Here is a 13,454-nt window from a genome sequence, read left to right as displayed (position 1 = left end):
CGCATTATAAGAAACATTTGTGTAATTTCTCCCTAGAAATCAACTTTGCATCTATTTAAAGCAGTAATAGTGCAATTTAATTTTATAACACACTTGTATAACGATTCATTGGGCTTTATATTTATAGCTGAAAGTACTTTTAAAAAGAGGAACTATCAGGACAAAGAGGGTTATTTGGAGGATATTTAGTTATATTGTATATAGTGTGTGTGTATATATGTTTGTAGCAAAGACACATTTTTCACCCTCTGTTCAATCAAACAATTTAGATATGATTGCAGATTTTCTTTTAAAAGAATTGGTATACATTTCAGTCACAAGTCAAGTTGGGGAGAATGCACTGGTACAGAGCGTTGCCACACCCACTGCACGACGAAATAGCTTGGGATCCCGGTTGGTAACCTTCCCAGACAGACATGTGATCCAGTCCCACCCTCCGGAAATGACCCTCTATCTGCCACAGCCATGTGTCACGTGGGCGACCCCTTGGCCTGGTCCAACCACTCGGGTCCCCAACAGTGAGGATCTTATGAGCTGGATCACCCTCGGGGAAATGCGCCCCATGGCCATAGTGCCGTAACTGACGCTCCCTCACAATGCAGGTCATGTGCCTCATCCGGGACTCCTTGAGCAACACAAAGTCAAACCAGCGGTACCCAAGGACTCTCTGAAGAGACACAGTACTGAAGGAGTCCAGTCTTCGTCTCAGGTCACTGGATAGTGTCCATGTATTGCAACCATATAGCAAGACAGGAAGCACTAGGACTCTAAAGACTTGGACTTTTGTCCTTTTCCATAGATATCGGGTGCGCCACACACCCCTTTCCAGTGACCTAATGACCGCCCATGCTCTCCAAATACATCTACTGACTTCACAGGAAGAGTCACCAGAGACATGAATGTCACTGCCGAGGTAAGTAAACCTCTCGATGAGGTCACTGCTCTCTCCGCAGACAGACACACTGCTGATGGCTGTGCCCAAGAGGTCATTAAAGTGTCCTGGATATTGGTTTTTATCTAGGATTCTCGCATGCCCAGACACTCAGACTCCTCGCTCAGTCACTCAAGCGCCCCGATCAAAGCCTAATTTCAGTCACACCGTGTAGAAATGACAAGACTTTTTCTACATGGTTATGCCCAAAAATTGCATTTAAGAGCACCATGACATTTCAAACAATTGGTGTCACAGGTGTTTATGGTTCCTCAGGTGTGTTTTATTGTTTCATAAGATACCTCGGCTTGCTTCTAGCCCTCGAAGTATGCAGTTGCCATTATTCAGAACGAGGGCAAGAGCTGTGCCAATGAAAATGAAAGAAGCCATTAGGAGGCTGATAAACAAGAATAAAACCACTAGGGACATTAGTAAAACCTTAGGATGACTACAATATGATTAAGAAGAAAGAACACATTGGCGAGCTCCGTAATCACAAAGGGACTGGTAGGCCAAGAAATACCTCAACTGCTGAGAACAGAGGAACTCACTATGGTAAAGAATAAGCCCCAAATGCCTGTCCTACAGATTAGAAACAGTCTTCAGGAGGCAGATGTGGATATGTCCAAGACAGCTTTCTGCAGAGAACGTCATGAACAGAAATAGAGTCCACACTATAAAATGCACACCACTAGTTAGCCACAAAAACAGGATGGTCAAATTACAGTTTGCCCAAGAAAATACTTAAAATAACCTACAGAATTCTGGAACAAGGTCTTATGGATAGATAGGACAAAGATGAACCTGATCAGAATGATGGGAAGAGCAAAGTGTGGAGACAACAAGGAACTGCCCATGACATACCACCTTATCTGTTAAACATGGTGGTTGAGGGTATTATGGCTTGGGCATGTATGGCTTCTCTTCATCGATGATGTGACTGCCGATGGCAGTGGCACAATGAATTTTGGAACATTTGATCTGCTCAAGTTCCAGTAAATGCCTCCAAACTCATTGGACAGTGCTTCATCCTACAATAAGATAATGATCTAAATATACTACTGAGACAACACAGGAGTTTATCAAACCTATAAAATAGAAAATTTGAATGGCCAAGCCAGTCACCTGATTTAAATCCAATTGAGCAAGTCTTCCATATACTGAAGAGAAAACTTAAATGGACAAGACCCCCTGAAACAAGCAGGAGCTTGAAGATGGCTGCTTTAGAGACTTGTCAGACCATCATCAGGGAAGATCCTCGGTACCTGGTGATGTCAGTGACTCGCAGACTTCAAACAGTTATTGAATGCAAGGAATACGCAACACTGACTGCTTTAATATACCCATCATTCCTATGCTCCAAAAGTTATGGTGCCCTGAATTGGTGGGAAAAAGTGCTGTAATTTCTGCATGGTGTGACTAAAATGTATGCATATCCCCTTAAATGAAAGTCTGCAATGTGCACTTTAATCACATCTGAATTGTTTGATTTATAACTTTAAACTGTGGAACAGAGGGGGAAATCAAGAAAAGATGTGTCTGTGTTCCAAGCATTATGGGGAGGGCACTGTATGTATGTGTGTGTGTGTGTGTGTGTGTGTGTATATATATATATATATATATATATATATATATATATATATATATATATATATATATATATATATATATATATATATATATATATATATGTATGTATACAGTGATCCTCGCTATATCGGCTCGACTTTTGGCTTCACTCCATCGGGATTTTAAATGTAAGCATATCTAAATATATATCACAGATTTTTCGCTGGTTCGCAAATTCTCTGGACAATGGGTCTTTTAATTTATGGTACATGCTTCCTCAGTTTGTTTGCCCAGTTGATTTCATACAAGGGACGCTTTTGGAGGATGGCTTAGAAGCTACCCAATCAGAGCATGTATTACGTATTAACTAAAACTCCTCAATGATATACGATATGCTTCCCGTGCGTTGCTTGATTGTTTGCTTTTCTCTGTCTCTCTCACTCTCTCTGACATTCTCTGCGCCTGACGGAGTGTGTGTAAGCAGAGGGGCTGTTTGCACAGAGGCTGTTTGCCTAGAGGATACGGAAGCTCCTCTAAAAAATGCTGCTTTATCGCGGTGCTTCTGCATACTTAAAAGCCCAAAAGCACGTATTGATTTTTTGATTGTTTGCTTTTCTCTCGCACTCTCTCTCTCTGACATTCTCTGCTTCTGACACGCATTCTTTGAAGAGGAAGATATGTTTGCATTCTTTTAATTGTGAGAAAGAACTGTCATCTCTGTCTTGTCATGGAGCACAGTTTAAACTTTTGACTAAAGGGTGTTATTTTATGCCTAGAGAGCCCTAATAATGTTAACAGTGTTGGAGCGTTTGTGAGGGCTTAAAATATATAAAAATAACCACACAAACATATGGTTTGTACTTTGCGGATTTTCATCTATCGCGGGGGGTTCTGGAACGCAACTCCCGCGATCGAGGAGAGATTACTGTATATTTATGTAAAATCCCTGAAAAAAAAAAAAGCCTGAAAGTGCAACGGAAGTGTCACGTTTTTTGTCAAGTTTTAAATCAGGCTTATTTTAAAACCTACATATACCTGTATATGTTTGGTATCATTCTTTTCAGAATTTATCAAACTTTAATGTGATATCGTTAGATTTTCAGATTCTTATTCCATTTTTAAATTCTAAACTAAAAAATATCAAGAACTTGCGTCTTTCTCAAAAAAATGTAACCACACCCAGGGCCGGAAATAAAACACAAAGAATAGTACAGCTTCTGTACAGGCTTTTAAATATTTGAAGCACCGCACAAGATGCAGATCACTTGGTACGGCATCGGCAGCAAGCCAGCAGCTAATCGAGCGAGAGGATGTAAAAAAAAAACCTATTTGTTTCCCATTGTATTACCGTTTAAGAGGGGTTTTGGATGAGCGACCGCGTCTCCTTGGGGTGCGTTCAGCCTTCCTCTTCACAACACAAGCGGCACAGATGTGAACTGGCTGGCGAGCGAAGCGAGCTGGGGGGAACCCACTAGTGTATATGTGTGTGTGTCTCTGTGTGTGTGTATGTATATGTTTATAAAGACACACACACAGTCAAATGGTGTAATGAAAATCTGAAAACCTGGTTTTTACCTCCAGAAATGAATCACTTTGTTTTCTTTTAAAGATGCTTTTTTTCTCTCTCTCTTTCCAGGGAATCATGTTAGTATATGACATTACCAACGAAAAGTCTTTTGATAATATCAAGAACTGGATACGAAACATAGAAGAGGTGTGTTATTTCATTTCCCTGCTTCTCTTTATTTGTACCCTTGTGTCATTTTTATACTGGACACTTTGATATATATTTTTTTCTTCCTTTCTTTCTAGCATGCCTCAGCAGATGTAGAGAAGATGATCCTCGGTAATAAGTGCGATATAAATGAAAAACGGCAAGTGACCAAGGAACGAGGAGAAAAGGTGCGAGTGAGCTCTTTTAATGTTTGATGCCACATTTCCGTCTGATTTTAATGTTCACGTTGATTTTGTAAAATTTGTGCAGACTTTGTTGCATTGACGTTTTTTTTTTTTTTTTTAAAGTTTCCCACCCTTTTTTCTTCCCTTAAAAACAGACTTAGAGTCATTGTTTTGTTTGTCTATGAATGAAAGCAGCTACTCTAGAGCCAATGAAGCAGATTGAATTATTCTTTTTTTGCTTCAGCTGTTGTTTGGTTCTCTGATTACTCCAGTTTATAGGAACTTCTCGAGTGCTACATGTTTTATAGCCACCTTATGTACAGTCCGTTGACACAAAAAGATGCAACAAGACTGTCACTTTGGTTTCCTTTTAGCACAGTGGCATGTGCTTGCTTGTTATCTGCACTGATTAGTTAATAATATGAAGATGGACTTTACTTCCGATTAGTTTATTAAAAAGAGAGCAGATCATTTTAATCAAATTAAAGAAATCACATTAATACTATGGACAGTAGATTGCAGAGTGCCAATATGTTCCGTTTGAATTAAATTTCTTCAGTCTAGAGCTGTAAAGGCTGTGTGGCAACCTAATTTTACCAGCGGTACTGATAAAATTAATCCATCAGATTTCTTTCAATTAAACAACGATTCACATACGTGAGAGCACTGGTTGTAACAAAAAAGACTAAACTCAAGAAGCTTATCGTCATAAACAGTGCCTTGACAATCTGGAAAAGAAAAAAGTCCTTGACTTTATATAGAAAGTCTAACAATGTGTAAAAACAATGCATCTGAGCTTTTGGGAAAATTCTATTAACCAAACAAACTTGATGTATTGAGTGGTCTCCTTTCATTTGTAAAACCTCTTCTCTTCTATGGTCGCTTAAATACACCGATTTTCATTCAGCATAAATTCTTTTTTCTATTTTCTGCATTTAAAGATAATTAAACATAATACCACAGTGTTATCTTTCTTTTACAGTCAATCAGTATACATCTTCAACAAAGCTTTGGCTCGCCCTGGTTGTGTTTCAATTGTGTTTAAGAATGAATTCCATCCAAACACCTACTTCCTTGCCTTTTTTCACAGGTGTGTGAGTAAAAAACATTTAACCAATTTGAAAGCAGGTTATGAAAAAAGAAAAAAAAAGTTTGTGCATGAACCCCATCACTTCAAATCACAGTGCACTTTGCGAAGAAAATAAACTTTCATGACCTACAATTTAACAAGGAGTCTGATTCTGTCCATCAGATTTGCTTAAATCAAATCAGTGTAACAACCAAGCAACCTCTTCAAAGACTCTCTAGTTCACAGGTGTCAAACTCCAGGCCTGGTGGGCCGCCGTGGGTGCAGGTTTTCTTTCTAACCCTTTTCCTAATCAGTGTCCAGTTTTCACTGCTCATTAACTCCTTTCCCCTGTATTTTAATAGCCCTGTTTTTAAGGAGTAAGTCTTCTGAATTGATTCTTTTCTTCATTAAATAACAGCCAAACAGAAATGAGACGTGAAACGAGCCAACAGATGAGCAGCTAAATTGGGGCTTCAAACTCCAACCAGTTCCTTAATGAGAAGCTCATTCTTGCTGTTAGTTAAACCCGTTATTCAATTCCATGGCTTGTTGCTGCTCTCTTTTTGCCACAGCAGACATTTCCAAAACTGTTGATTATTCCGTTTTTTTCTAAGAACTCCTAAAATGTTTTGGTAACCTGAGGGATCAACCTTACGGAGACCTTCATCTTTATTTTCAGATTTAGTTTGATGGGTACAGGTGAGCTGCTCATGTCCTGCTTGCTTTATGTCTCATTACTGTCCAGCTGGTAATTAAGGAAAAAACAACTAAGGGGCCTGAGTCAAGCTAATTAAAGCTAAGACAAAAGTTAATTAGCATCAAAAGCTGGTCACTAACTAAGAAGATCTTTAGAATGAAAACCTGCAGCCACTGCGGCCCTCCAGGACTGGAGTTTGACACCCCTGCTCTAGTTGAACGTATTTTAAAAGCCTTCCTCGCTGGTCCTCCCCATTTTACACGCACACAATCAGATCAGAACATATTAATCTAGTGTGTGCTCCTTCACTGGCATCTGAACCCGATTGTAACACAGGCAAGGAAGTAATAAAGCGAACTAGTGGGAATGAGACACTGGCATGTGTAGTATGAGTTTTCAGACTTATGTCGGATTTATACTTCACATGATGCAAGGCTCCAGGTGACGCACTTGTTACGCAAGCGTTTTACTGTTTATACTTGCGTGCTTACTTTACGTAAATGTGGAGGAATCCACCAGGTGGCAGTGCGAGATATCATCACGGTGAGAACAGGTTTGGCTTCGCTGTGTTGTGAATTGTCTAGAACACCAATTAAATTCTGATGACACCTTCCCGCAATATCTCTGAAAAGGATGTTTATTGATTAAACGCATCAATCCAGGGATTTGTCCATTCTAGCAAGCATGGGGCACAAGGCAGAAACAATCCCTGAACGAGGCATCAGCTCATCGCAAGGTGAATACAAGCACTCACATACACACGCTGGCGTCATTTTAGTGTCACCAAATCTGCATATGTTTGGAAGGGAACCGGAGCACACTTTGGAAACCCAGTAGGAAAACAGGCAAACTCCAGGCAGGGAATATCAGCGACGTGACTCCCTGCAAAGACAGCAGTGCTACCGCTCTGCCACCGTGTCATCTCCATGTGTGTAATTAACAGTGTTCACCATTTAAATGAAATAAATGATCTATCTGTAAAATGTAACATACATACTTTAATGCATTTCATCATAAAAGTGATATCAAGTATAAATCTAAGGATTCTAAATGTGCAGAGAGTTTGAATATCATACATGTAATGTGTTCTGTGTGGTGATCTATTGCTGTTTGCCGCTGCTGTCAGGTCAGGAGGAAGCCCCAGAAAAAAAGACCGCAGAAAAGATGGTATGTGAGACTTTTAAAGGTATCCTGTCATTACGATCAGGAATATGCGACTCTTGAATATAAAAGCACCACAAATGCATCTGTGTGTCAGCATTTTGCTTCACCACATCGAACCATTCATCAAACATTGAAGCGCGCACATCAGTCTTACCAGGATCCTCAAAGCAGCTTTCTGTCACATGTAGATAGTAAACAGAGACTCTGACGTCACGTTTCGACTTTTAGAACACTGTGCCCCCTGACTTTTTGCCGGTATTGCAACTCGCGCACGTGTCACGTTAATTTCTGAGGACCTGCTCAGAGGACGTGTCAAATTAACGCGTGGCAGCCATGATGCGTGCGCGTCCGCATTCTGAGGGTGAATTATAAACAAGCCCTAAGAAATAAAGTGTCACAACTTTCTCATATTTAGGACACAGTGTGTTGATTCAGTAAGCAATGTTTATTAACAGTTGTCAATGTCACTGAGCTTGCGCTGCTTTTAAGCGTTTCAAGTATGGATGGTGATGGTGAAAATACATATATTTCAATCTGCTTAATGTAATTCAGTGTTCCTGGGGGCTGAAACATATCCTGACAGGAGCCGACTCTGAATGAGGCATCATTGCAGGGCCCACAGCCACAAAGGGTCAATTCAGAACATCCAATTTACATTAAAATCTTAGAGTAGCATCTTTTAGATGTAGCTGAAAACCTGTGCAAACATTGGAACAATGTGCAGACTCCACAGACACACACAGTGGGGAGATGCTGTTTTATGAGGCTGCTACACGAACCTCTGTGCCACCAAGCCACTTATAGTGGAAAATTGACATGCGGAATGCTGGGATTTGTGAGTCGCCATTCAGATCTTTGCAGCCGGACTGTCCCAGCTGGTAAGTGAAATGGAAATGATAAAATCTAAAATCACATTTTTGCTCATTTACTCTTTTGTCCTTGTCCTCTTACCTATCCAATAGAAACAGTTAGCTTTCTTTTAAGAAACAGTTTGTAAATGTACGAAGCATTTTGGGGACTCACTAAAAGTTACTAGATGCATTTCCAGAAAGCTCCCAATTTTTCCAAAAAAAACCCAACAAATTGCAACAAGAACACCAAAATATATACTGTATAGCCAATCATAATAATTTAATTGTTACAATTCCAAAATCAAAATATCATGTCAATTTATAACCCACTTAATCCAGACCAAGGTCCCAAAGAGGGCTGGAGCCTATCCTAGCTAGCACAGGATGCAAGGTAGAAACAAACCATGGACTGGGCACTGCAGTCCATCACGGGGTCAACACACACACGCACACTAGGGCCGATTTTGACAGTGAGTGGAAGCTGGAGCACCTGTATGAACCCCACACAGACATGGAGAGAACATCCAAATTCAACACAGGGAGAACCCAGGGCACAAACCCTGGTCTTCTTACTGCAAGGCACCAACACTACCACTGCACGACCATGCCACCTAAAATCAAAATGTTGACAGCTAATTTATATTGATGGTACAAATAATCCACAGAAGGTACACTGATCTGTAAAGCAGTGAAGTACAGGGAATTTAATAAACATTGATTATTTGTCTCATCCAGCCATCTTGGTATCCTTTTCTGTTGTTCCATTCTACGATTCGGTGATTTGTTTCCCTTTCCCAAAGCTTTTGGGTCTCTATTCAGTACACAGTACCCTGATTTTCGGCTGTGTTTTTACCTGGAAAAAATTGTGCAGAATTGGTTTTAGTAGTCATCCCTGAAAAGGGTCACTTTTTATTTAGATCAGTGTCCAACTCCGATTCTGGAGGACTGCAGTGGCATGTTGGGTTTTTTTTTCTCCTGCCACTTCCTTAATCGGTGGCCAATTTCTGCAGTTAATTGAATTCTTTTCCCTTCATTTTAATTATTTTTCAAGACTTGTTCCTCTGAATTGTTTCATGTTTTCTTACATGGCAGCCAAACAAATGAGAGACATGAAGTGAGCCAAAAGATGACCAGCTAAGTTGGGGGCTCAAATTCCCACCAGTTTTTTTTTATATAAACCTGATTCTTTTTGATTAAGTCCATTGTTTAATTCCAATGGCTTGTTGGTGCTTTCATTCTGCCACAGCAAACATTAACAAAATGGTTGATTTTCATTTTTTTAAGAGCACTGTCAAAATGCTTTGTGGATTTGAGAAGATCAACATTACTGTGAACTTCTGCTTTCTTTGCTGTCAGATATTGCATGTTAGACACAACGTAGCTGGTCATATGCCGGTAAATGTTATATAAACAGTTAAGGTGTCTGAGTCTTAAGTAGCAAGTCACTTTAAAATTAAGCAAAATAAGTTAAATAGCAGCAAAAAAACTGGTCAGTAATTAAGAAGATAGTTGGAATGAAAACCTGCAGCCACTGCAGCCCTCCAGGATCGGAATTGGACACCCCTGGTTATGGTAAGCCAAGTGAACACTTGCATAAATCTCAAAATGAATTTCAGATATCTTAAAATACAAGTCACATTTTAATACATCTGAAACTTCCAGATAGCTCAAAATATGTTCCTTTTAAATGTTAAGGTATTTTAAAGGTATCTGCCATATATTTTGAAGTAGCTCAAATGCATTTCAAGATATCTCAAACACATTTTCAGATTTCTCAAAATACCCTGAAATACAGAGGCAGTTATCTCAAATTGACCTTGCATGTATTTTAAGATGCTTAACATTCATTTTAAGATATCTCATAATCATTTCCTGTATAAGTTCCTATTCTGTCAAAATAGACTTCCTGTCTTTTTTAAAAATGTCTTGAAATGTGTGAGATTTCTCAAAACGAACAGTATACCATGTCAGAATACCTGGAAATCTACAAAGGGGAGTCAAGCTAAAGTTAGAAAATGGGATTTATTAGAAAATGGAATGAACCTTAACAAAACTGGTGCTGTCATTTCTTAATGCCCGTCTCCACCCTTCTCGGTGCATTTGTGCCACCTGTCTGGATTCCATCAGAATAAAAGGTTTGGTCTTGTCCTCGCAGCCACTTGTGCACCCCCCTAACATGCCAAGGGGTACTCCAGTCACTAGTGCAGATTACTGTGACTTGCTGGAGACCACTGTGAAGCCTGCTGTTTGATCCAAGCAGCGGGGGACTGCTGTCTCAGAGAGTCCTTTTGCTGCAAGACAATGACACACACACACACACACACTGCTAAGAACACCAAGACTTGTCTGGAGAAACTGACACTTGAAGTATTGCCACATCCTCCTCATTCACCAGATTTGGCACCGTGTGATTTCCACCTTTTTGGACCTCTAAAAAAAAAAAAAAACATCTGGGTAGTTGTCGACTCAAGACAGATAACGACGTGAAGAAAGTGGTGCACGAGTGGTTACGAAACCTTTTATTCTGCTGGAATCCCAGCACTTCCACGCAGGTTGTGCAAGTACATTGCGTAGGATGGAGACTACATTGAGAAATGACATGATCAGTTTTGTGAAGGTTCATTCCATTTTCTAATAAATCCTATTTTCCAGCTTTAGCTTGACTCCCCCCTCATATTTCAGATATTTTAAAATGCATTTGAGATAGCTTGAAATAGATGTATTTTTAGATATCTGTAATTCATTTTAAGATATCTTAAATGCTTTTCTGGATATCTTAAAATGCATTTTAAGAAACTTCTAAATGTTATTTCAGCTTTCCATTCTACTGTATATAGTCTATCCAAGCATGCATTTACTTGAAAACTTTCTTCACTATAAGGCAACCAAACAATGAAATCCAGGTAATGGGAGAATGATCAACATGTAATGCCCCGACCCTGTGGATTTAGTTGATTTTGTAATGAAGTAGTAGGAATGAAACCTTGTATGTAGTATGTGCATCATTTCTTCCTCTTCCCAGAGTTCCAGTTCATGCATGTAAGATGAGTTAATAGCGTTACATCGCATGTACTTGGACTGTACTTTGCTCCTCAATTTCAACAGAAAAAATGCGGTCAGGCAGATATATTTAGTATTAAAAAAATCCATGGTGTATCTGATTATTTGTGTCTCTAAAAATCTCCTTTTAGAACTACTTGGAGGTTGAAAATTTTAGTTTTTTAATCATTTTTGCGTTTCTTGCTTTCAAATCAGGGGCGATATTTTCTATTGAATGCTGTTAATCCATCCATTTACTAGTCTGCTTTTTCCGGCCAGGATTGCAGGTTTCCTAGAGTCTATGTCAGCAGCATCAGGTCTAAGGCATGGATGGGTCACTCATCCACACCCTTACACTGGTCAGATACTTTTAACAATGTTTGATAATTGAATAGTCCTGACTACAAACGGATAATTTACTGTACCTTAACATGAACTTTCTGTTCTTCTTGCAGCTTGCACTGGAATACGGCATCAAGTTCATGGAGACCAGTGCTAAGTCCAATATAAATGTTGAGACAGTGAGTGCCACTTCCTTTCTGTATTTATTTAATTATCTGCCATGTTGTTTTGTTCTAATTGCTTTGGAAGAGCTCTTGCATATACTGTATAAAAAATATCCAGGAACAAACTAATGGGCTTATGAAGAGGATAATACCTTATTGGAAAGATTTAGATGTTGTATTGAACACGACACCATCAACTTCTAGACAGTGCCTTTAAGAAGGCTAACAGATTGTTAGGTTATATAACACCCTGATGTATAGAGTACAAGTCACAGGAGGTTATTCTGAAACTTTCTAATGCAAAAAGACCATTTCTCCTCGGTGATTAATACGATGTAACGAATATCAAAAGTAGCACACTGGGTAGACCTCATCTGTTATACTCCATGCTGCATAAAAAGATATAGTAGCACTACAGTAAGTCCAGAGAAGAGCAACAAGGCTGAGTCCAGGACTACAGGGAATGAGTTATGAGGAAAGATTAAAAGAGCTGAGCCTTTACAGTTTAAGCAAAAGAAGATTAAGAGGAGACATGACTGAAGTGTTTAAAATTATTTCAGGGAATTAGTGCAGTGGATCAAGACGGTGACTTTATAATGAGTTCAACAGGAACACGGGGATACAGTTGGAAACTTAAAGGTAAATTTCATACAAACATTAGGAAGTTTTTCTTTACACAAAGAACCTCAGGCACATAAAATAAGTGACCAAGTACATTAGTGTGGTAGACATTAGGACTTTAACGACCTTCAAAACTCCATCCATTATCCAACCCGCTATATCCTAACTACAGGGTCATGGGGGTCTGCTGGAGCCAATCCCAGCCAACACAAGGCGCAAGGCAGGAAACAAACCCCAGGCAGGGCGCCAGCCCACCGCAGGGCACACATTAGGGGCAATTTCGGATTGCCAATGCACCTAACCTGCATGTCTTTGGACTGTGGGAGGAAATCCACGCAGACATGGGGAGAACATGCAAACTCCACGCAGGGAGGACCCGGGAAGCGAACCTGGGTCTCCTAACTGCGAGGCAGCAGTGCTACCACTGCGCCACCGTGCCGCCCACCTTCAAAACTCAACTTGGATGTTATTTTGAAAGGATGAAGTGAATAGGACTGGTGAGCTTTGTTGGGAATGAATGGCCTTTTCTCATCTAGATTGTTCTAATATACTGATTCCTCATGTTAGTGGACAAAAAATGCATCATTGCCTTTGGCCGCTAGTAGAAAACTGAAAATCCTTTTCAGTTTTTATTCAGGCATCATGCTGGTTTGTTTTTTTCCCACACTGAAAAGGCAATCTTAAAACTGAGGGGAGAAAGTCAGCCCCTTGAAATGTCATTGTGGGCACACAGTGTCTAAAGTTTTATTATTGTTTTTCTTAATGGCTTGCTTACTTTTGTTTCTGTTTTTCCAGTAGTCAGCAAGGACAGAAGCACTGTATTTGCTCTGTTTGCATTTCATTTTGAATTTTTATTAAGAAATTATATTTAGCATTCTTTGACTCACTGTGGTGGGCTGGCGCCCCGCCCGGGGTTTGTTTCCTGCCTTGCGCCCTGTGTTGACTGGGATTGGCTCCAGCAGACCCCCGTGACCCTGTAGTTCGGACATAGCGAATTGGATAATGGATGGATGGATTCTTTGACTCAATAACCATTTTCACAAACCAGTTGGCTTCCTTGTGAATTTGATCTTTAGCACGCTTGAAAACGACCCTGTAGTGTAATAGG

At 39.9% G+C, this 13,454-nt stretch overlaps 1 protein-coding gene across 1 annotated transcript in view; it reads left to right on the top strand.

The window, feature by feature from the left end:
* Positions 1-13,454, top strand: part of rab8a (RAB8A, member RAS oncogene family) — a 72,350-nt gene that overhangs the window by 46,163 nt on the left and 12,733 nt on the right. Inside the window, exons 4-6 of the mRNA XM_039766995.1 lie at positions 4,137-4,214; positions 4,313-4,402; positions 11,675-11,740. Coding sequence (XP_039622929.1) covers positions 4,137-4,214; positions 4,313-4,402; positions 11,675-11,740 — 234 coding nt within the window. The remainder of the gene's footprint in view (positions 1-4,136; positions 4,215-4,312; positions 4,403-11,674; positions 11,741-13,454) is intronic.

This window comes from Polypterus senegalus, chromosome 10 (genome assembly GCF_016835505.1).
Source record: "Polypterus senegalus isolate Bchr_013 chromosome 10, ASM1683550v1, whole genome shotgun sequence".
NCBI lineage: Eukaryota > Metazoa > Chordata > Cladistia > Polypteriformes > Polypteridae > Polypterus > Polypterus senegalus.
The sequence above is the reverse complement of the archived record's forward strand: the minus strand, read 5'-3'. Positions and strand labels throughout refer to the sequence as shown.